The following is a 25,505-nucleotide window of genomic DNA, read 5'->3' as shown; positions in this document are numbered from 1 at the left end:
CTTTTAGTAATAGGGCCATCCCTGGTGTAGGCTCTGGAAGGCTAAAAGGAGGTCTGGGAATTTTGATCTCCACAGCACTAGAAGCTAAGTGTATACATTTAGACAGTCTAAGCTCACGAGCAATGGCAGTTCTCTTATATTTTGACAAAGTAATTCTTTTAGTTATAAATGTATACCTTCTACCTCAACAGAGACAGTGAGAGCCAAGCTACAAGTGACGCCTGACACAGGTTGGACACTTGTCAGCTTCCCTCAAGTTTTGATGGGAAATGTAGGCATCCTGGTCTTGCAGCTGTAATGGAGAGCCAAGCTGTAAAACCAGGACGCCTACATTTCCCATCAAAACTTGAGGGAAGCTGACAAGTGTCCAACCTGTGTAAGGTGTCACTTGTAGCTTGGCTCTCAGATATATTAGAAACTTGGGAATGAATTTGAATCATATATCGAAGACCTTTTAAACACCACTCCAGCGGACATGATTCTAGTGGGTGGAGATTTCAACGCCAGGTTGGGCCCAAATGATGGTAACCTTATTGAAAAGTTTGGATTCTTCTTGTGTACTAACGAGTTGAATCACAAACAAAAACATTGCCAACGTCTCTCAAAGGATCCTAGGGCAAACTTCGCAGGTGCTTGCCTAGTAAGAACAGCAAGGAAGTTTGATCTCTCCATTTTAAATGGCTCTACAGCAGGTGATTATCCTGGGGAGATCACCTTTATGGCAGGTTCTAGATGTAGCACCATTGATTATTTTCTAGTTAGCCCTGGACTACTTTCCAAGGCTGTAAGTCTACAGGTTGTGCCAGAATTAGCAAGTGACCATCTTCCACTCTTATTAGACTTGGCCCCCTTGGCTCCTCAATCCCACCCTACCCCTAAATTTGGCCCAAATTAGTAACATCTCAGATGGTAACATCTCAGATGGGCTGCTGTGTTAGGTGGTCTAACCACCTAGCACAAGAAGTAAAAGGGCTTCTTGGGGACAGGGAGGCAAGGGGGACGGAGCGGAGAGTTGAAATTATGAATAGTTCTCATGATTGGGATCTCCTGACTCCCTTTGACCATCTTCTTCAGCTTTTCAAGCCACTATTGATAACGGATGCTTCTGCCCAAAGAAAGATGCATAAGAATTTCTCCAAGCGCTGGTTCTATAAAGATTGTCGGAAAGCAAAAAGTGACCTTAATACTGCCTATCAAGTCTACAAGAACTCTTCGAGTTCCGACACTCTGTCTGCACAATAGTGCCTTTTGCATCTAAAGAAGGTATGTAAGAAACCTGTGGCAACGAAAAAAAGTGAAGAAATGAAAGCGCTACGGATTAGGATAATACAGTCAATGAATGAAAAGATCTCAAACCAGTTTTGGAATCTGGTTAGAAACCACTCGTACAAGGATTTTTCTCCTATTGGTTCTTTCATTTCTCATGAGACCTGGGAGGTATTCTTTCAAAAACTGTATACTGATACCAACTCTTCATCATTTTCCCCGATCCAAGGGGGCACAACGGGTTTATCCCCTTGGCCTCCAGTGATGGCCAAGGAGGTTGAGACCTTGATTAACAAGCTCAAGAAAGGCAAATCCCCAGGTCCCGATATGATACCTCCGGAGCTATTACGGGACAATGTAGATTGGTGGGCTCCCCTTCTGGCCTCACTATTCACTTACATCGATTCAACTGGGGCTATCCCAGAGATCTGGGGAGAAGCCATTAAGAACATAAGAACATAAGAAATGTTTGGTTAGAACTGTTCAGTGGCCATTATTATACCTATATTTAAAGCAGGCCAAAGAGATGATCCAGCCAACTACAGACCAATAAGCCTCCTGAGTATCTTGGGTAAATTATATGCAAGCCATCTCTTGGAGAAATTACAAAGTTGGCTTGTGCAGGAAAATCTATTAACTGACGAGCAGGCTGGTTTTAGGGAGGGGCGATCTACCATTGGACACAATTTGATATTGTCCCACTTAGTGGACAAATATGCGACCAATAATACAGTATCGTTATATGCAGCCTTTATAGATTTAAAATCTGCCTTTGACTCCATTTCCAGAGATATTCTCTGGAAGAAGCTAAGTGCCACTACAATTGACAGAAGACTCCTACTCCTTATACAGGCTTTATATACCAACACTGTTGCCAAGGTAAGATGTAACAAACAAGGACTCCTGACTAACTCTATTCCAACAACAAAAGGAGTAAAGCAAGGTTGTGTCCTGGCTCCTACCCTTTTTGATATTTATATCAATGATTTGGTTAACAACCTTTGCTTAGTTGACACACATCCTCCTTCCTTGGCGGATCGCCACATAGTGGCTTTACTTTTTTCAGATGACACGGTTCTGCTTTCTAGGACACCAGTAGGTTTGAGAAGGGCACTAAAGCAGTTTGGTATTTATTGTGATCTAAACCATCTAGAGATCAACTACCAAAAAACAAAAACAACGGCTTTTGGCCCCAAACCAAGGGAGCATAAAAGGCTATAAGTTACAAGTGTCAACTTACAACTATTTAGGGGTTATGATTCAATCTACTGGAGCAAAAAAGGCCCATTGTGAATATGCTGCAAATTCTGGTCGCAAGTCTGCTCAAGGAATCATTAGGTTCTTACATACCAAAGCAGGGCAGTACATTCCAGTGGCTCTCAAATTATCTCTCTTGAAGACAGTGCCACAACTTATATATGGGACATTACTAGGCCTGGTATACTCAAGTCTAGCTCTTTTGGAGAAAACTCAATCTAAGTTCTTAAGAGGTATATTTGGATTTCCATGTAGCATCTCAAATGCAACTTTACGTTTGGAAACCGGACTGCTGAGACTAGAGGCCAGGGTAACTCTGGCTTCAGTGAATATTTGGCTTAAGCTCAGCCATTGTCCATCGGATATTACTTACCTAATTCTTAAAGATAGGTACTGTTCTGCCTGGCTCGGGACCACCTATCAGAAATTAACAATGCTGAATCCCTACAGATGATGGCCCCGGACCAGACAAGGGCCGTGGTCAAACAGCGTATATTGGATGTCGAAAGACAGAGGGATCTTGCTAGGGTCTCCAATTTCCTAGCCCCCCTGCAAACAAGATATGTGGTTTCTTCAGCCTCCTATCTATCAAGTCTGGAGATCCCATCCCATCGTAAGGCTTTCTCAATAGCCCGATGTAATATATTTCCATCTGCAGTACTTGAAGGCCATTATAAGAAGGTCCCAATGGCTGAGCGAGTTTGTCCATGCAAGGCAGGGAAAGTAGAAACACTTGAGCATATTATGCTTGCCTGTACGTCCTACCACGAAATACGTATAAAGCATATCCAACCTGTATTGAAGAAGCTTTCAAGCCTCCCTAACACAGAGCTAACTAGTAAGCTCCTGTTAGGTGCCGATCCCCAGATCACTTTGGCTAGTGCCACATTTTTAGCCGTGGCTTGTAGAATCCGCAAGGAATGTGCAAAGGAGTAATATCTGCTTTTATTTTTAATCCTGAAAGCCCACACTTTTGTATTTATATTGCCAAGTTTTTATATAATTATTTTTACAAAGTGGTGTATTTTGTGTATGATACTCACTTATGTTTTTATAAGTCTGTACTGGTTATTAACTGTAAATAAATAATCTGATCTGCTTCCGCGGCTAGTAGGGCTTTCTAGGTGGCTGGGGGTGGCATTTTGCAAGCAAAATGCACCAAATTTGCAAAGGACCCTCTCCTAACCCTCCTCTCATGACCACCCACATGTTATGGCCCCCCCAAAGGTGCCCCATCTACTGCCGATCTCCATTATTCTCTATGCGGAAAATGGGGGTGTCCTAAGGTGGCTGGGGATGGCATTTTGCAAGCAAAATGCACCAAGCCTCTAGGGGACCCTCTGCTAATCCTACTCTCACGACCACCCAAGTTTCAGGGAGATTGGACTTCAGGAGGCCCTGTTATAGCCCCCCAAAGGTGCCCTTATGAATTGCCGATCTCCGTTATTCTCTATGGAGAAAAGGGGGGAGGGATTCCTAGGTGGCTGGGGGTGGCATTTTGCAAGCAAATTTGCAGGGGACATACACTTAACTGATGACCCAAGTTTCAGGGAGACTGGACTTTGGGGGGCAATGTTATGGTCCCCCAAAGAAGGTGCCCCTATCTGCCGCTGATCTCCATTATTTCCTATGGTCGATGGGAGATGGAGGGGGTTGGAGTAAAGTGAGTCAGAAGAGGGCGGAAGATCTGGGAAGGGAGGGGTGAATCTGAGAGCGGCCAGTCCTGCAGCAGCTCTCCTTCCAGCCAATTAAGATTCATTGGAAGTAGAGTGCCTTTTTAAAAATGCTGCAAGGATTTAAATTGGAGGATAGGGGCACCTTCTTCAGGGGGCTATAATATGCCCCCCACTGAAGTCCAATCTCCATGATTGGTAGTTGTGAGAGGACAGGTAGGTGTATCCCCTGCAAATTTGAGGTACTTTGCTTGCAAAATGCCACCCCTAGCCACCTAGGAACTCCCCCCAATTTTCCGGATAGGGAATAAAGGAGACTGGTGGTGGATAGGGGGGCCATAACATGCTCATCCTCCAATGTGATATATGCCCTCATGTGCCAACAATGTCCATCTGCTCTGTACATTGGACAAACCAGCCAACCTCTACGCAAAAGAATAAATGGACACAAATCTGACATTAGAAATGGCAACATCCAGAAACCAGTGGGAGAACACTTCAATCTACCAGGACATTCCATCAAAGTCTTAAAGGTCGCTGTAGTTCAACAGAAACCTTTCAAAAACAAAATCCAACGGGAAGCTGCTGAATTGGAATTCATATGTAAATTTGACTCTGTCAAGCTGGGACTGAATAGGGCCTATGAATGCTTATCTCATTATCAAAAGTAACTGATTTCCATTTACAGAAGCAAACTGATCTCCGTATCAGAAGGAGCTGTTTGCATCTACTCCGCCCTCCCCTCTCCTCCTCTATATCTGACCAGTTTCTTCTTGCCCTCCATGACGAAGAGAACTGTGATTCTCGAAAGCTTATGCTACAATAAAGTTGGTTAGTCTTAAAGGTGCTACTGGACTTTTTGATTTTGCTACTACAGACTAACACGGCTAACTCCACTGGATCTATAACTTTGTTAAGATAAAAGTAGCAAGAATGAAATAACTATTTTTATATTTTTAAGATGTTTCAAATATGGATAACTTTGACTGGTGTCCAAAGTTATATTAGCCAAGAATGTGCACCCCTTTGAAGTGTGACAGACAGCTATTGTTAGGAGATGGCTAGCTGAACCGATCGGGAGCTTCCTCCTAGAAGAGGTTCCTTACCTGTGACCTGCTTGATTTGGGGTAAGGTGCTTTTTTGGACTCATGCAATTGCTCTCCTTTCAGAATCGATGTAGTAGCTATTGTGGATGGCATGATTTTCTGTTGACTGAGCCAATTTTAAGAAAGCTGAATAATTATGTTGTAATAAAAGAAGCTTAGAATGGAAACAGAGATCCCATAATTGTATTAGTTGTGTACTATACCCAGTAACAAACTTAAAACTATTTCTGGCGTACCTCTTGTCAGGAGTTAAATGATTTGATATAGGAAAGCTAACTAAAAACTTAGGGCTTCTTAAGTGCACACCTATATCCGAATGAGGCCTGACCACAGTCATCCAGAACACGCTGCTTGGTTTTGCTCACTGAAACATGTTCACTGCACTGTCAATAGCAGAAGTTTAGAAGAACAAAAAGGTGCATCTTTTCTTCCTGTTAAGCTGCTGACAGTGGCATGAAAGGCCTGGCTTCAAGTAGCAAAACTGAGCAGAGGATGAAGGATTAAATCCCTTCTTCCTTTCCTGCATGGCCCCAATCCAAACTGTAGTTATGCATGCACAATTTACCTTTCACAAGCCAGTGGAGATCAATGATCTTGGTTTCATTCATTGAAACAGGACTCCCTGTATTGTGTGTGTGTTATGTGCTGTCAAGTCGTCTCTGACCCTATGAATGAAAGACCTCCAAAATGTCCTATCCCTGTATTAGTTACCAGTTTTAAAGGAAAAAAGATATATGTGATCTCCATCATCTATGCTTTACCCAAACCTAAAGAGCTGGTACAGAAATTTGAACCTTCCCAGGTGCAGCTTCCTCTTTTATTACAGCATTTCAATGCACAAAGTCTTTTCCAGCCAAATCTTGAGCATTTGGCTGTTCACAAGAGTGCTAAGTTAGATGGACTTTTGTAGTGCAAGTCTGAATAGAGCTATACTCTTCTAAACCCACTGACTTCAAAGGGCTCATAAGGGAGTCTTTCTGCTTTGGACTACACTGTCTAGCTTAGCAGAGTAATTCTAATGTTTGTTGTCCCATTACAGCATGCCACAGCTGATAGGACAGCCAGATCTTACCTTTAGATCCTTGATATGTGACAGATCCTTTAGCTTTGATAATTGAATGGCACGTCTTATCTTTTCCACCTGGAGTAAAAAGCAAAAACAATTTATGCATCTCCAAATTTCCTCATACTCTCTGGCTAGCACAACTCCCTCTCTGGACTCATCTCCTTAGTGGTGGGTGAATTTTTTTGGCCCACTAAATGTGGATACTGGCTTCAGAACCCTTCTTGAGTGCAAATGACCTGCGAGCCTATGTTTTTTATCCATAACAAGAATACAAGCCCTGTTGATCCTGACAGGGAGAACCGGAAGGGTACAGGAAGGACTGGAAAAGGGCTTAGAAACCTTAATGATGGGCAGGCCTCACAGGCAAGACATCACTGACAGAGCTTACAGCACATGTGCAATTGCCATTTACTCAGTAATTAGCCTGAGTGAGTAAGCTCTTTAATTTTTGGCCACATGGTTAGTGTAGTGAGCTGGACTAGGATCCGGGAGATCCAGGTGCTGGAAGCTCACTGGGCATCCTTGAGCCAATCACACACTCTCAGCCTAGCCTACCTCACAGGTTGTTGTGAAGAAGAGGAGAGTGTTGTAAACCACTTTTGATCCCCATTAGAGAGAAAAGTAAAGGTTGTCCCCTGTGCAAGCACCGAGTCATTACTGACCCATGCGGGACGCCGCATCACAACGTTTTCTTGGCAGACTTTTTGTTGCCGGGTGATTTGCCATTGCCTTCCCCAGTCATCTACACTTTACCCCCAGGAAACTGGGTACTCATTTTACCGACCTCAGAAGGATGGAAGGCTGAGTCAACCTTGAGCCAGATACCTGAGCCCGGCTTCCATCAGGATCGAACTCAGGTCATGAGCAGAGCTTGGGCTGCAGTAGTGCAGCTTACCACTCTGCGCCATGGGGCTCTATTAGAGAGAAAAGTTGGATATAAATGAAGTAAATAAAATAAAAACTGTAGCTTAGCTAGGTAGATAATGTGTAGCTTTAAAATCTCCAGGCATTTCAGTAAGCTAAATGCTTACTGAAGAGAAATTCACTGTATTCCAGATCTGTCCTATGGGGTCTTGCCACTATAGGTCCTTCCTCTCTCTATTACTATTATATCTATATGATAATGTGAGGAAAGTAGCCCAGCGCTTTAGTGTGAGCCGTGATCTGCAGCTAGCCCAAAGTGACACCTATAATTGTATTACTTGAAAATTGTGGTGCTGCAGTCTCAGAAACAGCTACTGGGATACTGAGACAAATCTGTGAATGGCCCATGTCACAGGTTACACTTGTACCTCTGACATGATCATAGGCCTCTCTGTGCAGCCAAGAACAGCTCAGGTTGCATCAAGGACACCTGACCACAAGGGCTGCCCTAAATCTCCCCAGCTCGCAGCAGCATGCCTTATTTAATAAGTAGGGATCAGTCGAAAGCATCACCTGCTTCCTGTAAGGAGAGATAATGCCAATCTCTTTGGGAGAAATGCGGGACAAGCCTTTTTTGCCCTGCGGTTCCAGAAGCAGTTTACTGAGGTAGTTAATCAGCACGTCTATCTCAGCTATGTTGAAAAATGAAGGGCTCTTTTCTTCCCGCTGGTCTTCTCCACAGACTCCATGAAAGATGATGGGAAATCCCTGCAAGAGGAGAGAAATAGGTACCACTTCAGTGGTCGGGAAGTAGACCCATGGGGGTGACAAAGTGGCTCAACGCCTGCTTGCTGGCCTCTCACCTGCTTCACTAGTCCGCTCCAGGAGCAGTAGGAATCTGTGATGACAGGGTCAGCATGGACCTGCAGCTCCCCCTCGTAGAACTTCTCATTGGGAAACTTCAGGATAGCAGCATGAGACCTGGGGGTGGGAGAGTGGGCCTCAGCACACAAACCAGCACTGTCTGTGGAAGCTGCCTGGCACTAAGGAGAACACAGAGCCTCTTTCCCTTTCTGCCACAGAGGGGGACTGCGCAGGCTGGCATTCAAGGTCTTAACTCCACAATAAACTTACTAGGAGGTCAAAGCACTCTCAGCCTCAACTCTCCTTCTGAAAAATCATAAAAATAGCGACCTGCTTCACAAGGCTACTGTGAGGAAGATTAAGACAAATACTGTACAGAACATTGCACATTAATAATTCCGCATGTTTGAAAAACAGCATGGCAATCCCTATGAAAATAACTCTCCCCTTACTTACTAGTCATTGCATGCATTCAGAGCGATGTTCAAACTTTGGAGGTCCACATGTCATAAGGCTGCATTTGGCAATAAATAAGATATGAAGGTTGGAAGACACGCAGCATGATAATGTAACTAGGAACTTCAAAGCTACAGCTTTTACTAAGTCTTAATAATCATAAATGAAAGCTGGAAACATCTGCAGGCACCTGTTTGTAAATACGTACACTGTTGCAATTGTTTTGACAACAATAACAACAAGAGTCCCTTCCATGATGCGTATACTACTTACACAGCCAAGTTTCTTCCCTTGAATCTAATCCCTAGTTCTGGGCCAGTTCACTCATTTGGTATCTCTTACTTCCTGAAGACAGAGGTACATTTTGCCTTGGTGTTCATGCTAAACTAGATGTGATCCACTAAACAATCCCACCCCTTACAGGAAGGGTGCGTATACATACACAAGTTAAAAAAAAATAAAAAACAAAAATGGAGTTTGTGGTCAGAGGGACCAAACTCTGCTCACGGTCCTCTGCTACTTTCAACATGAAAGCAATGAAATGTGGCCAGGTAAGCAAAGGGAGAATATAATGTTTAATTGTAAATAGCAAATAACAATCTCCAGCATAATCCAGATGTCTGGGGGCCCACAAACATGGGTTCATTTGCAACCCTTAGGAAACTGGCCTGATTTAGGGACTATTGGTAACATCTTCACTAGTAGACCCCAGGAGCCACTCTCATTACACCCATAGCACTATCAGCTTATTTTATGGGTTACCGGCAGGTTGAAAGTTGCATTCTATCAGACAGACAGCCAGACACATACAAGACAAGAATGCTTAAGCTCCATCTGCTGGAGGCAGAGCGAGAATTCTACCTGTAGTTTCGCAGCAGCTTAGTGACAAAACATGGGTTGTAACTCCCATCCTTCTTTTTGTACAAGGAGTTGTGATGCATCAGTCGTTCCAGCAGGGAAAGCTCTGTAACAGCATAAATACATTGAGAGCTGCGTTCCCCTCTGAACTTGGTCCCCCCCCCCCAGTCTCTCCCAGAGCAGCAAGAAGGCCCAATACATGAGCATAGTGTAGTATGATGGCTGCCAAAGACATAAATACTGTAGTAGCCACACTAAAGCATTGCGTAAGCATACTAATTTAATCTGAGCTGATTTTAACCCCACCAACAGCTGGTTGTGCGTGTCTTTTTGCCATGGGTAACATCATCCCAAACCATATCGTCACAGGCTCACAGAACCAGCTTACCACACAGAACTGTGCATGTGACGCATTATAAAGGGCAGATTGAAATAGGCTTCCCTTCTAATGGCTAGTGGATGGAAAAAAGTCCAATGAAGATTACTGCAGTTCCCACACAAGGGCTTCCTCATTCAATTAAGCACAACTGAATGGGCCCAGAGTCTGTTTACTTTGCGATCCCATTGGAGGCAGATGACCTGCCACTGCACAAACACTGGTACAGAAGAAGGAAGGTCTGAAAAGCATTGTTCCTTGTTTTGCACTCACCTAAGCCATGTTCAATAGCTAGAGGAGACCTCAGGATAGGCCCCAGTTGCTGAGGATCCCCTGCCAAAACCAGCTGTCCTCCTTTGGCATTTGTCTTTGGGTCCATCATGGCCAGGAGGCCTAGTGGGGGGAAGAAAAGGTGCTCAAGTTGCATGGCCACGGTTTCCAGAAAAAACAATAGACCGAGATAAGAGCTCTAAAAAAAACTCTGCATCTGCAGAGCACTCAAGAGCATGCACTGGGATCCTTCTCCTCCTAGTAATGGAAGGACTGTGCAAGAACTTTAGCACGGTCCTGCCTGCAGAGCAGGGGAGGACTAACCCACATGCAATGCTGTAATAGGTGAACCCATGAAAATCAGTACAGGTCCTCTGGGCCCGGCAGACCAAAGTATAAAGACAACTGGAAACACTGCAGTGTGTTGGAAGAGCAAGAATGCAGAAGAACTGAGTAACCTGATTGCCGACCAACAAGGGAATCCTTACCCCCTTCACCAATTTGCATTTTGTTCAATTTCTAACAACTTTTAAAATGTCTCGCATAGAAACGTGGGTCATTTTCAAGATAGAAAAGGAGTGCAGATGAATGCAGGAAGGCCCTAATTTACCTGCAATGGCAACCAGGCTCTCTGGCTCCACAGCGTGGCCGCTTTCATCAATGAAGACATGAGAGAAATACCCCCGAGGGAAATCAGCAGAGACTAATCTAGCCAGGAGAAAGAGACAAACATGCAGCTTCTCAGCTGGAGCGAAGTCAAGGGCTGAGCAAAGGAACCTCTTTTTCCTGTACTGTCTGTGCAGTCTGCAGCAAAGCCAAACTTGTCACCTTCTCTAGCTCCCCAGTTCCCACCCAGGACCTTCCTCCACAGATATTTTATTTCAGGCACCAAGGAGCAGCATGTATTTCTCCCCAATCCTGCCCCATCTTTTAGTTTCAGAACAACAAAGTGAGGTGAGGCAGGTTGGCAGAGGGACTGGTGCAGTAAGCTACATTGCTAAACAGGGATTTGAAACCAAGTTTCCTGGGTATCGAGTTTTACTCCTCCACCCGTGCATTTGCCCTCCATTATGATCTTTGTTACGAGATTGTTTCTGGACACGAAGATCTCTAAATACGTATGAAAGTGAAGAGACATCTGCAGTTATGGCACTCAGATGAACTAAGTGTGTTCTTTTTCTACCACCCTTACTATAGTTTAGAGAATGCCAACACTGTGCTAGAGTTCATAGCAGAAGAAACACATTCCCTGCCCTGGGAGACCAATTCTACTTCTGTTCCTTCAGTTCCTCCCCCAGACCACGCCTCTGTAAAGGAAATCTGTTACCTGTGATAATGTGATAACCATTCATAGTCCCTATTCAGTCCCAGCTTGACAGAGTCAAATTTGCATATGAATTCCAATTCAGCAGATTTCCTTTACAGAGGCGGGGTCTGGGGGAGCCCAGTGGCACCTGGCGTGGGCTTCCGGGGACCATAGTTCTCTTTGTCAGATGCATCTGACGGGGAGAGCTGTGGTTATCGAAGGCTTATACTACATTGGAATTGGATGGTCTGGTTGTTTTGCTGCTACAAACCAACACGGCAAACTCCTTTGAAGCCTCACACAAGCCAATTAATCTCCACACCAAAAGGGGATGTTTACATTTACTAGCAAAGGAATGTTTTGGTTGCATCCTCCCTCTCCCCCCCTAATTGCATCTTCTCTCTCCTCCCCTCCTCCCCCCTCCTCTTCTATATTTGACCAGTTTCTGTACCATGCATCTGACAAAGAGAACTTGATTCTCGAAAGCTTATGCTACAATAAAATTGGTTAGTCTTAAAGGTGCTACTGGACTCAATTTTCCTGGGCTGCTTTCTAGTTATATTGCTACTGCTGGCTTAAGATGACCAACTCCCAGTAGCCAAGGGAGACACCATAGACCACATCCATGTACTATATCCCCTGCTGCTGGTACTGATAACTTCCACTTCCAGACCAGATTTGAAGGAACGAAGGAGTGATTCATTGGAAGAGCAAATGGAGGCATAATTCATTTCCATCAGTAGAGAGAAGACAGAGATCTTAGTCTTCTTTGGTGTTAATTTAATGTACTTTGCAACCTTGACCATTCTAATGGAAAGGCAGCATAGCATCATAATACATCAATAAGCCCAATTCATGATGGCTGCCAATAAGCCCCTCTTCCTATCTGGCTGGAGGTCCACATCACATATGGTCAAATACCAACCATGACTGGGGATCCTCTGAGGCTGCCACTTGCATATATTACAGCTGCAATATGAAGTCCTGACCATGCTAAGCAGGGGCTTGGGCAATAACCATATCACCAAGTAATGTGTATTTAAGTCCTGAGAACTGTTTGATAAGACTCATTTTAAGCTGCTCAATGCTTTATGCTGTTTTTATGCTCTGGCTGGGTTTAGTTGTTAGTAACTTTTATGGTGGTTGGTGGTTTTATGTTTTTTATTTGTTTTGTGTTACATAAACTAGGTGCCCTGGAGAGGCAGCACAGACATTTTCTAAATATCAAATAAATTTTACGTAAGTCTGGAAATGGTTCATGCTATGAAAACAAAGGCAGCAGGGGAAAGGCGGAAAAATGAGTTGAATCTCCTGGTCAAAAAAAATATTGTCTCCATACATACATAGTGGAAGAAATTATTTATGATCAACAAGTAGCCTCTTACCCTTCGACATTTATTATGCAGTTGGTGGATTTATTTCTAGAGAAAAATTATTTTTGTTTTGAGGATAAATTTTATTTTCAGATTAAGGGTGTAGCGATGGGGTGCTCGGCAGCGCCGAGCATCGCCAATTTATTTATGTCACGCTGGGAAAAACAACATATTATGAATTTATCTAATCCATATAGAACGTGCATATATTTTTTCGCTAGATTTTTGGATGATTTATTTTTCATATTCAAGGGAAAGGAGGAAGTGGAACCCTTTTGCAATTGGTTGAATACCAGAGATAATAATGTTCAGTACACTTGGACTTATGATGGACAGGAAATTAACTTTTTGGATGTGATTACCTATAGGGACCAAACTAATAAGGTTAAGATTAGGACATATATAAAGAGTACGGACCGGAACTCATACTTAGAATATGGGTCGTTTCACCCACAGCATTTGAAAAGGAATATTCCCTATGGGCAATTATTGCGTATCAAACGTAATTCATCGACAATGTGAGATTTTGAAAGGGACAGTGAAAATATGTGCAGGGATTTCCTTAATAGAAATTATCCCTGGAGAGTTGTTCGGGTGGCCCTAAATCGTGCTAAGGCCACTGATAGATCACGCCTGTTTGAGACACAGCTCCAGCAACCAACACAGAGAATTAAATGGGCTCTTGACTTTACCCCTTTGACAAATCAGATTATCAAGATTGTAAATAAGCATTGGCATATTATTGAGGGTATTGAAGGATGTGAACAGCGCCCTGACTGTGGATTACGCAGAACAGGTAGCCTAAGGGATAGGCTTGTCCATGCTAAGCTGGGAAAACCGCGAGTTGATTCTAAACTCCCGTCAGGTACCTTTAAATGTGGTCACTGTAGTGTGTGCAGACTTATTTGGGAGGGGCAGGAGATACAGATTGGAGACAGGAAACTGATACTGAAACAATTTGCTACCTGTCAAACTTACAATACGGTTTATATAATTGGATGCCCAAGTAAATTATTTTATGTTGGATGTACTACTAGACCCCTTAAAGTACGTATACTGGAACATATGTCTCGAATCCGGAACAGAACATTGGAAGCGCCTCTAGTTCAGCATTTTGTGGAAAGAACTCACAATGAGAGATGTTTTAAAGTTGCGGTCCTTGAGGTAACAGATCAAACTGTTCTTTTACGGAGGGAGGCTTTTTGGATTCATGAATTACAAACAGTTAAACCTTCAGGCTTGAATAACGAACTTTCTTTGAATTGTTTTTTGTAAATGGTTTTCTGATAAATGAATCCACAATTGTGGTAACAAGGGTTTTACTTGAGAATTAGAAACGGTCCCTTTAAATGAAATGCTTGATTCTAAAGAATTTGCATAAGGGACACCGACGGACAATAGGGAGGCTGCGCGAATCCACATGCAGCCACCGGTGTCCTCCCTTTCCAAGGGAATTCAGAAAACACAAGAAAGCAACAGGTCTGTATGGGTAAAATGATGAGGAGTATTTATTATTTGCTGTATTGATAATACAAAGGTTATGTATGAATATATGTATGTATTACAGCGGTATATAATGCCCCTGAGGAAGCAAATGAACGAAATCTGAGCTTATACAGCCGGCAGTCAGATTGGGCATTAACCATCATTTGGAACACTACCGCGGCGTAATATACTGGGAACCTTTCCGGAGAAGAGGAAGGGGAAGAATTTCGTTTGGGACACTGTTGCTTTAACCTGATACAGAAGAAACTACAAGGGAACAACACTTAATGAACTTTTTGAACTTTTTCATCTTGATTCTAATGGACTAAAATGAATGAGGTCACTCTTTATGAGTAACATGTAGCATAAGCACTTGATTAATTGACTTATAAATTTATAACTTGTATGCTCCTGTGAGTGCACTCTCTTATGAAAACAAAGGCAGCAGGGGAAAGGCGGAAAAATGAGTTGAATCTCCTGGTCAAAAAAAATATTGTCTCCATACATACATAGTTAATAAAGAAGTTTTTCCCTTGCAGTACTGAGTACTGGGATATCAATATGGACATTTTAAAAAAATCTTATTTAAAAATAGAGTAAAACATTTTCCATTTGAATAACGTAAAGCAAATTCTTCTGAAAGAAGTTTCCCCCCTCTGCAAAACATACATAGATAAATGCATCTCTCTATTCAGTTCCCACACATCCTAGTTACTTGTTTTTTCATGGCACCCAATCTTTTTTACCTTCCTGCCGTCACCAGGGTTGTGACAATGACCCGGTAGCTTTTCAGCATCTCCTTGCTGGGAAAGACAGGGCACATCTTCTCATTGTCCCAGTTACAGTAAGGCTAGAAACAGGAACATACATTAGGTGTCATTGGGACTGAGGCTCTCCATTACTTGACTGTTTCTTCAATGTCCTATCTTATGACAGGTAGTAGGGGAGAAGGGCCGCTATCACTCTAACAATTCATAGTAGAGAATACTAGTCTGGACTGAAATACATGATTGGGGAGATGAAGCTGCTACACACCTTGATATCTTCAGGTATCAGGCGGTAATCCCTGGAGTAGGCATTTAGCCTGTAGATGTTCCTTTTCTCCACATGTTTCATGAGATGTTGGCACAGCAGGTCAGAGGCACTGTTGGAAGGGGCACAGGCAAGTACATGGGAGCCTTCAATGCAGTGCAGTACCTGCCAACATAGGAGCATAAATTGGAAGTTCTTGATCCACCAGAAAAGGTCACGCTGCCAGGTTTATAGGGATGCAGGCATGATATTGTTTTAAGGGCATCCTGAGACCGGAATGAAGCCAGAGATGATGCAAAGCCAGACTTAGCGTCTCAGCAAGACTCCTGTATTAGGAAAACATTCAGACACCAAGAAAGATCACTTCCCTCCCCCAAACTATGATACCTTTGTAGCTAATCAAATTGTCATGGCAAAATGGCTGCACTCCAGCATTGAAAATTACTCTGTTATAAATCATATGAAAACTTAAAAGCCCCCTTGACTCAATAGAGCAATTAGCATTTTGGTTACAGGGCTGAGTTTTATTACCTTCTCCTGTTGTGGAGAGCTGCTGTAGCATAGTGGTTAAGTGGTTAGGGTGCAAATCAATACTCTGCTGGTTCAAATCCTACTACCACCATGAGCTCAGCAGGTGGCCTTGGGTAAGCCACTCCTCTCAGTCCAACTCCCAGCTCCCCAACTGTATTGTGGGGACAATAACAACACTGACTTTGCTCACTGCTCTGAGTGGGGCACTAATCTGTCTAGAAGAGCAATATACACACACAGTTGTTGTTGTTGTTGTTATTATTATTATTATTTCCCTCAACACAGTATTCAGATGTAAAAACCAACATTTCAAAAGTTCCCCTTACTCAAAGAACACACAGGAATTTCACCAGCTTATTAAACTAGATTTCTACTTCTTTTAATTAAAAGACTATAAAAACGACAAATATATTACATGCACATGCACACACACACATATATATATATATATATATATGAACAGCTGAATGTAGCCTATCATTCCAGTATTTCTAATTTAAGTCCCACAAGATATAACCCAGTTTCAATGGTCAAAGAACTGTTTCTCAACCATCCTGTGGTATTGCAGGATTAGCTTTCTGAGAACCACCAAGTATAGTAAACTCCCCAAAGAGAAGTATTACAGTACTTTATCAAAGAAAGAAAAAGGTATTTTTATTCCACAAGCATTTCTCATAAATCTCACACCTACCAATACTTTTCTACCTGAAATGTATGCATTAGAGGTGGGCACAGACCGGGGAAAAAAACACAGACCATCGGCCCATGGTCCATTGCATTTCACGGGCCACTGACCACGAACTTTTCACAGACCAGCCCCAGTTTGCAGACTGGTTCATTGGTCCATGGTCTGTCACTTCTGGGAGCCCTGGGACCACCCCCTTTGCACTCAGAGATACCAAACTAGCAGCAGGTCTTCAGCAGGCTCTCCTCCAGCCACCCTCCTAGTTTGGCCAAGATTGCATTTCACAGGTCCAAATTACAGACCCTCAAAGTGGCCGCTCCCAGGAAACTTCCATTTGCTGTCAGATTCTTCCTCACAACAGGAACAAATAGGGTGGAAGGGGGCACCTTCTTTGAGGTGCTCTAAAACGCCCTCCCCAAAATCCAATATTGACCAAATTTGAAGGGGAGCTACTCCTAACTGTCCCCTAATGACCCTCCAAGATTCAAGGATATTTGACCCTGGGAAAGGCAGGATCTACGTGTTTATCCAGTTCCTGTCAGATTGTTGTTGTGGGTTTTCCGGGCTGTATTGCCGTGGTCTTGGCATTGTAGTTCCTGATGTTTCGCCAGCAGCTGTGGCTGGCATCTTCAGAGGTGTAGCACCAAAAGACAGAGATCTCTCAGTGAGAGATCTCAGTGAGAGATCTCTGTCTTTTGGTGCTACACCTCTGAAGATGCCAGCCACAGCTGCTGGCGAAACGTCAGGAACTACAATGCCAAGACCACGGCAATACAGCCCAGAAAACCCACAACAACCATCGTTCTCCGGCCGTGAAAGCCTTCGACAATACTCCTGTCAGATTCTTCCTCACAATAGGAAGAAATGGGGTGGGGAGAGGCAGCTAGATCAGGTTGCTGTCTTCCTCTTGCATCTTCCTTGGGCCAGCTGGCCAGTAAGAAAGCACATTCAACTAGGGCTGCCCCATTGTGCACCTGTTCTGGAGGGGGCCTCTCAGCTCTGTGTTAAAAAACTACAGATCAATTAAAAATGTAGTCAGCCGACATAGAGCCCTAGCCCACCACCCTACAAATAAATAAGAATAGAAAGGGGGGGAAATGAAACAGAAGAGTGGGCCCTCAGCTGAGAAAACTCAATAAATTATAACAAGCTTGCTCCCAGAGCGCTGCTGTAGCACAAGCCCCAAGCCTTCCTCTCGTGACGCACAATGCAAAAAAACTCCTGCAACAAGCAGTTCCTCGTTCGGTAACTGCGGGCTGGAAAGTGAAACTGCGGCTCCATCCTAAATGCTCACATAGAGAATAATGGGAGATCTCTGGGTGGCAGCCAGAGCTGTCTATCAAGGTTTTCACGGATAAGATTGGTGTATTCCAAAGGTAGCAAAAGGTCTGCAGGCAGCTCCTGTGTTGCCTAGGAAATTGATTGCTTGGCGCTGGGATGTCTGCGTTCATGGAGCAATGGACCCGCCCAAAAGTTGTGGCTCCATAAAAAATGCACACCCCATGGGCTGCCTGTTCACAAATGCTGAACAGGGCAAGTCTGTGTTAAATTTAAGTCTGTTTTCCGGTCCGTGCCCACCTCTGCTACACATCAATTTTTTTTATCTGCTAAAAACATATAATCCATTTCCTCAGTACATAGCTTTCCCCGATATCTTTCTTCATTAGAGATTCAGGTGTTTTTTACACAAACTCCACTTTTTTTTTAAAACAACTTAATGGTCTAATAACCATGATGAACTAGAGGGATCCTAATTTAAAAGAACAGTAGGAACCGGGCACCTCCAAACTCCTGTTCTGGGCGCTGACCACAGCCTTACCGGACCTCTTAAGCAGTGGGAAGGTGCCGGTTCATTTAATTTTTGAAACTTTTCAGCCTCTGAATTCCCTGAGGTTGTACCCATGGGCAACCAGTGACTCCAGGGAGAGGCTTGAATAAAATATCTTTTAGTTTATTGAATATAAAGTTACAGAGAGTGTTGCTAAGCATAAAGCACTCTAGTTCAGGCAGTAGACAAGAAAACAAACAAACCTTTCTATTGCTAGTTAACAACTATCTGTCTAAAAACACTTAAAGCTTGCTATTTGTGCTTCTCTGATGTAGTTTCTTAGCTTGTAGGTTTTCATCATTTGGTTTAGCAAAGGAGTCTATTTCCATGCCATGCAGCACAAGCCATATTGATGACCCGCCCTGAGCCCGCTTCCAGGGAGGGCGGGATATAAATCTAATAAGTAATAAATAAATGACCAGAGGCATGGAATCAATCTTCTTTCTCCCATGATGGTAAAGGATAATGTTAGAGAAGAGGAGAAGCGTGTGTACTAAACAGCCATCTTTTCAGATCTGCAGATATCACTTTATCAAGCAAAAGCCAATCAGGGCTCACTTGCTTAACTGGTGTTGCTAGCTGTGTGAAACTGGAGAATGAAGATAGGAACTATGAACGCCGGTTTCCCAAAGTCGTCTTTTGAGGGATCTGCCACTGGCCTCCAGGTGTTCTAAATTAGCAGGCTAGCACATTTTTCTAGCTAGGCCAAATCAAGGCCTGCAAAAATTTACAACCTGAACCAAAGTTCAGTGACTTTTGACAGGAGAACAAGGCTTGACTGAGCATATTCCTTACAAGAACTCATTTAGTTAACTGTCAGAATAGTTAATTACTCTATTTCAATTTTCCCTTTATAGCATTCCAAAATCGTGTTTGAAGTATTTGGGTGGGAATATACTGAAAGTGAAGACATGGAATCTCCCCACCTTCAATATACAGATCATTAGCTTCTATTCAAAGTAAAATCTACATACATCCTATAACAGGAAAACACATTTGAACTTCCATATAATAAAAATAACATCATATAATGTGACAAAGTCATATTAAAGACATGCACTCCTTACCTGTTTGATGGCCTCAACCATAGTGACTGTCTTGCCAGTACCTGGAGGTCCAAATATGAGGTAAGGGGCTGGTCTGGATGTGCCTGCCACTATCTGATGGACAGCTCTGTTCTGTTCCACATTTTTCTCCAGGTTGAGATCATATAGACTAGGGAAGGGGGAGAAAAGATAGCAAAGTACTGGCCAAAGCAGGCACAGACTAGAATCGAAACCACCTCATAGTCATAATCACATACTGAAATTCACTCTCAAAGAGCCACCTGTGGCTCTTCTGAGCACTGCTGCTCAGCGTGGCACCTGCCTTATATTTCAGGAAAGTAGGCAAAGCCCGTTCCTGAGGAGCTTATTGTTGGCAGATTGTTCCCATCTTAAAACAGCTGGAAGAACAGGTAAGCTGTGACCCTCCTTAAGGAGTAGGCCTCACCCTAAGGATGGAAGTGAACATCTCTTGATTAAAGGCAATATATGCAGCTGTCTGCAAGCTGAAAAGTGAGTACCACTGTGCTAAAGCATGGATCTTCAATCTTGTTGAGCTGAGCAGAGTGTGTGTCTTAAAGTTGTGAAGATGGGAAATCGGCACAAAATGGCTGCCATGGGGTGAGAAATATGAAAACATTGAGAGGTTCCGAAGCATTGTCCTATAATGGAGACAGCTGCTTCTGAATGGGTGCTCCTGAAATAACTCCCGTTTTAATGATGATTAGGAAAGCCAGGATTGGCTCTTTGCTTTGGGGAAGAATCAAACAGGTGCCAGGAAACACAGGTGAGCACCACAGCATTCATGGATAAGGAGTCACTGTGCTAGTCTTCAGGTAGCATTCTCTCTCTCAGCTCACCTGAGACGCTGCCCAGGAGAGAGCAGGGATTTCTGAGAAGAGAAAGATGGGAACAGCAAATCCTGCAGTTGTCTTTCCTGGGCAAGAACAACAGCCCGATGCTGAACACGTAATGGCAGACGATTGAAGGTGAAAATCACATCAAATTTCATGTTATCAATGAACAGGTTCATCAGCCTGGGAACAAGAAAGGGGGCTGATAAGTATAAGCAACGAACAAGGCACTTCAGCTCACCTATGCCCTATACCAAGACTCCTCATGCAGGCTCCAGATTTCCAGTCCTTTCTACTCACAGCTTCTCTTATCTATTCCTATACTACTTTCTGTACCACTTGTTTCTTCCCAAGGACCCATCCACAACAGACCAGGTCCCACCTCCATGGTATCTACCAATCAACTTTACTTCTACACCACTCTCACTTCCTGTTTAACTTCCTTCATCTTCTCTCTCCCAAGAGACCCAACCATGTTGTGATGGACGAGAGGTGGAAGATGCCTTTAATTATACCCTCCAGAAAAATCAGATCCCGATAAGGGCCCACTTTCCCAGGAAGGGACAGCAATAAATCATTTGAGTTGCAAACTGAGATGAGATTCCAACCATTTGCTTAACTTTCAAAGTGGGCAAGAAGGATGACTATTTATATAACCTGGGACTGGGCAATAGCCAGAAGCCTTGTGTATTCTGTGCTCCCCAATATGATTGGAGGGAGGCGTGCTGGCTCACAGGGATATCCCTTCCAAACGACAGGATTGGTGGTGATGGGGAATCCATACAGTGGGAGAAGGGATTAAGACATCTGAACTTCCTTTTGTGTGGTAGCTGGTGTGTGCAAAACTTCAAGCTCAAACAAGAGTGAATGAGGGAGGAAAGGGTGAGTGGGCAGCTCTACTCCCTGCATTCCCTGGACTTACGACCCATTCCAGAAGTTAACCTAGCTAGAATGTTTTTATATTATTTTCTTAGCTCTGCATAACCTTTAGAGTTGTGATATTACTCCCCCCTGTGTTTCTGTGCTCTTTAGTATATCTAGTTGTAGTATAATAAAAATCTTTCTGTTAAGTAAGAAAGCTGTGTTAAATTTCTGCTCTCACACCTAAGTGCTCGTGCAGGCTCACATGCACAGACCTGGCTGAGTTAGGGAAAGCAAGAAGTTGGGGGGAGTGGGAGTTGATTGCACTTCCACTCTATACATGCTCAGACCCTTACTGGTTTCAAATGGCCAGTGAAAAGAAGGCTGAAATTAGTGTGGTGGTGGCAGACCAAAAAGGACAGCAGACCAAGGGGGAGGGGAGCATGAGGTTTGGTCCTCTTTGACACCTGCATGCACACAATGATCTCCAGTGGGCTGGAACACATCTCTATCCTTCAGAAATATTACTCACCTAAACAGCTTCTCCGTGTCATGTCATGAGAGCTGCTGCAGCCTAGTGGTTGAAATGCAAATCAGCACTCTGCTGGTTCAAATCCCACTACTACTACAAGTTCAGCAGGTGGCTTTAGGGAAGCCCCTCCTCTCAACCCCAGCTCCCCAGCTTTATTGTTGGAATAACAACGCTGACTTGGTTCACCACTCTGAGTGGGGCACTAATCTGTCTAGATTAGCAGTGTATACACACAGTTATTGTTATTATGTGCTACTCTTATCCATCCAGCACTGAGCTACTTTGCTTACTGTCAGTACCGTCCACCATTCTCTATGCCAAGCCTCCCTTTTCTGCTGGATGGCTGTCCATCAAGAACACAAGACCACAGGACAAAAAAGTTCTGCCCAGTAGACTGTGGAGTCCAGACATCCCTACTGTCTACAATTGCCAGGTCTTGACCCAAATAATGTTCCTTGCCTTTAATGGCCTAATTATAAGATGAGGCAGGGTAGATGCTGGTTTCTTATGGGAAGGTGCTGCACAGTGTTCGGTCACACCTGCTGAACTCCTTACCTAAGACAAAGCTACTGAAAGCACAAGTAGCTATGCCAGGCTTCGGAACTGGCAAATTTAATTTCAGTTCTAGTACAGGAAGGTATAAAAAACTGGAGCAAGCAATAAATTATAGGAGACCGGTCGCTCACTTGGAAGGGAAGCCCAGCTTGACCTTCTCCAGTTCTACAGCATGGACATAACCCTGGTACCGGACAATTGAGTTCTGTCCACGCTCATCAGCCAAAGTCACAAAAAGATGATCACCTCTCAGTACCGATGGGCGGTTTTCAGCCACACCGGGCACCTGGAGCAAAGAACAAGGCCAGTTTTACACAGAGAGAACATACATACGAGCACTGCGCCAGTCCATCTTCATAATTTCTAAATGCCCTCCCTAACCTTAACCCAAATTAGTTACGTATATTTGTACACCTACCACTCCTACAAATAACTGCTTTATCACAATTACTGTATCAGGTACAACAGAGAGGCAGTGACACCACCCTGGATCCTTCTCAGCTATTTTAGTCCTAACTTGGCAGTATGAGCAAAAGCTGACAGGCAGGCAAGAAACATCTCCCCCTGCTGGCAGAAGATGAAGTATACTGGTCTCTGAGCCCAAGGACACCTCACCTTCAAGACAAGAAGATTCGTGTTCTGTTTATCTTTATCTATGCAAACATCCTGCATGTCATAGCGGCGAATGTCCACCTCCATTTGTATTTCTTCCAGGTGAAGCAGGAATTCAAACTTCTCATGATAGTTGCTAAACTCCAGGGCAGCCTTCAGCTTGGTCCTGAGGAAGTGCAGGAGATCCCCGTATCAAAGAACTCAAGTCAGACCTGCTCATCACAACAGACGGAACTAAACATTTTGTTCAGGAAGAGCAGGTGCTTGAAGGGAAGGGCAGAGGATGCTCCTCGCTCTGGAACACATCTTAGTGCTCTTTTGAAACTTTTGGTTTGCCCCTTGTTGTCCTGCTGCTCTTTTTATACCTTAGCAACCTGCTATGCTCAGGAAACAAATTACTGATTTGGTATAGGGGTCAGAGACAAACAATTCTTTTTAAAAATTACAGGCATATGACAATGGGGCAGTACAGACCATACCGAATGGTTTATTTTAACCATGGCTAGCTTGTGGAACCAAGATTTGGTTTACAGGGAAGCATTCAGTCCTAGCTTGTGCCTCAACAAATCCTGATGCCAGAGCATTCTTTGTTCCACCCCACCTCCCAATGCAATTGCCACCTCAGCCTGCAATGTAAGAACCAGGCCTTTCACCAGCTTTTATAGAGTGCTAAGTTTGAAACTTTGGTTCAGGCATTTGCTCAGATAAGACTTTTCACTAGGCCTGTTTGGTGCAAAGTCCCTAGCCTGGCTAATTGGATGCACCTGTGAGTTACTTTGTTCTTGTGATAAAGTGTCCTTGAGCAGGCCGGAGCTTGGTGCTGAACTCAGCTCCTTATCAGCACTCCCCACATTTTCACATGCTGTAATGCCAATTAAGTAACTGAGCCCTGATTGGCTCCAAGCTGGTGGGCCAACTCTTTCCAAATCTCAAGAAGCCTCACTGTCTCTAGGCAAAATTTCAACCTATAACTTTCAGCCATTGTTGACCATCTACAATGTGTGAGAGAGCTTCTTAGCTCCATGCCACTCTACCAGGATGACTAGAATTGGCAGGCATGGAAAGATGCTTTGCTAAACCTTTGGTAAGATCAGCCAGCCTTGGAACTAAGTCAGAGAATGTTTAGACAGTTAACCTGCAGTATTTTAGTTAGATGTCATTTAGAACAGCAAGCCTTTATGTGTTTTGTGCCTTGTCTAAATGTCTTTAAGAGGCAATTCCTGCTTTGCATACGCTCATGTGTTATTTCTTTAATAAACTCCAATAACATATTTTACCTGCCTGTGTCCAGTGTTTACTAGCCTAAGAGGTACACGCACTCAAACAAATCCAGGAAGCTGGGGAGCATCAGAAATCCTTGACCAGAGCTCTTAGATGCTCCTAGGGGTCCTGAGTGCTGGAACTGGTACTCAGGGACAGGAGTGAGGGTCTCCAGGTCTTGATATCAACCAAAGCACAGCTTCACAACCACAACATCTTTCTCTTTGTAATTATTACCACAGCGCCATAAATTCACACACACCCTTTTTCCTGACACCAAATTAGAAGACATCCCAATTAAACAGAAGCAGGTACACAACTTCCAAGGGACCAATGAAATACCACCACCACTCCATCCCTATTAGCAGGCTCATTCAATGTTGTCTGTCACTGGAGAGTGCCTCACAAGCCAATGGCTGCAGAGCCGGTCTGGAGACCCGCAGGCTTCCCAGATCCTGCTGATAGTGTCAAAGGTTATGGGGAAGAAGTGCGTACCTTCCATGCCAGTCCAGCTGCCTCTGAAACTTGCATCTTGGACACTGACAGCAGTGGCACTCATGACAGGCAGGGGCCACCCCAAGTACATTTCGCCCTGTGCTGCCCCCACTGAAGCCCAGCCAGACGGCAGTACGATGTGTGTGTTTGTGGGGGTTATGCCAGTGGGTGTAAGGCAGGCTGCTGAAGTAGGACAGCAGTGGCATAGGTACAAGGGGAGGAGAATGACTCCCAGATCAGCTCTACAAGAGGCTGGGAAAGCCAGCCTTGCATCCCAGTGACAGCAAGACAGCTCAGGAGGGGAAAGAGGATGATTCACCCAACACAATCCTGCTTTGGATGGTGAACAAACAAAAGCTTTGGGATACCGGCATGGTGGGGATGGAGTATGCCAGTGTTCCTGTATCTTTAATGACTTCCACAGGCAGAGAATGCCACTCGACAGAGGAGGGAAAAACAGACCAGTCTCCACTCGAAACTGCTCTTGCCAGACATGCCTGCAGCCAGGGGAGGCACAGAGTACCAGTGAAAGATAAGCCAGTATATAACACAAAACCATAGTTAAGAAAAACTCTGGTTAGTAAACCAGCTTTGCATCCTGGCTTCACAGGCTCTAAAGAGCCATAAGAACACTAGTGCAGATAATTAAATATAGTTTAATTAAACCACAATTATGTTTCATGTCTGAACCACACTATTACCCCAGTTAAATATAAAATCCAACATTTTGTGAATTATTCTATTGCATGGAGGCTTTTCTGCTTTTCCCTTCCAGTAGTAGCCTCATAGCTACTTACAAAAGATGTCCCCAAAGGTAAGGGGACCCTCAAGCGTGGCACTTCATAGGCTGCAAGGGGCTGCGAATGGGAAGTGGAAATGTGAAGGCTACCCCCGCACATTTCAATCACATCATTATTAAACTGAGGTACAGAAATGATTCTTGAAGCCTGTAATGACCACATCTGCCAAGACATCTTTTGTATTTAATTTCAAAGTT

General features: G+C 43.8%; 1 protein-coding gene across 2 annotated transcripts in view; it reads right to left on the bottom strand.

The window, feature by feature from the left end:
- MOV10 (Mov10 RISC complex RNA helicase) overlaps positions 1 to 25,505 on the bottom strand; it is a 69,725-nt gene that overhangs the window by 7,459 nt on the left and 36,761 nt on the right. For both annotated transcript variants that reach the window (XM_054981068.1, XM_054981069.1), the window contains exons 7-18: positions 22,757 to 22,919; positions 22,273 to 22,427; positions 20,200 to 20,376; positions 19,364 to 19,511; positions 15,256 to 15,417; positions 14,967 to 15,070; positions 10,667 to 10,764; positions 10,060 to 10,179; positions 9,414 to 9,516; positions 8,096 to 8,213; positions 7,806 to 8,000; positions 6,375 to 6,443 (exon numbers count right to left, since the gene is read on the bottom strand). In XM_054981068.1, coding sequence (XP_054837043.1) covers positions 6,375 to 6,443; positions 7,806 to 8,000; positions 8,096 to 8,213; positions 9,414 to 9,516; positions 10,060 to 10,179; positions 10,667 to 10,764; positions 14,967 to 15,070; positions 15,256 to 15,417; positions 19,364 to 19,511; positions 20,200 to 20,376; positions 22,273 to 22,427; positions 22,757 to 22,919 — 1,612 coding nt within the window. The remainder of the gene's footprint in view (positions 1 to 6,374; positions 6,444 to 7,805; positions 8,001 to 8,095; positions 8,214 to 9,413; positions 9,517 to 10,059; positions 10,180 to 10,666; positions 10,765 to 14,966; positions 15,071 to 15,255; positions 15,418 to 19,363; positions 19,512 to 20,199; positions 20,377 to 22,272; positions 22,428 to 22,756; positions 22,920 to 25,505) is intronic.

Source organism: Eublepharis macularius, chromosome 5 (genome assembly GCF_028583425.1).
Source record: "Eublepharis macularius isolate TG4126 chromosome 5, MPM_Emac_v1.0, whole genome shotgun sequence".
Taxonomy (NCBI): domain Eukaryota; kingdom Metazoa; phylum Chordata; class Lepidosauria; order Squamata; family Eublepharidae; genus Eublepharis; species Eublepharis macularius.
The sequence above is the reverse complement of the archived record's forward strand: the minus strand, read 5'-3'. Positions and strand labels throughout refer to the sequence as shown.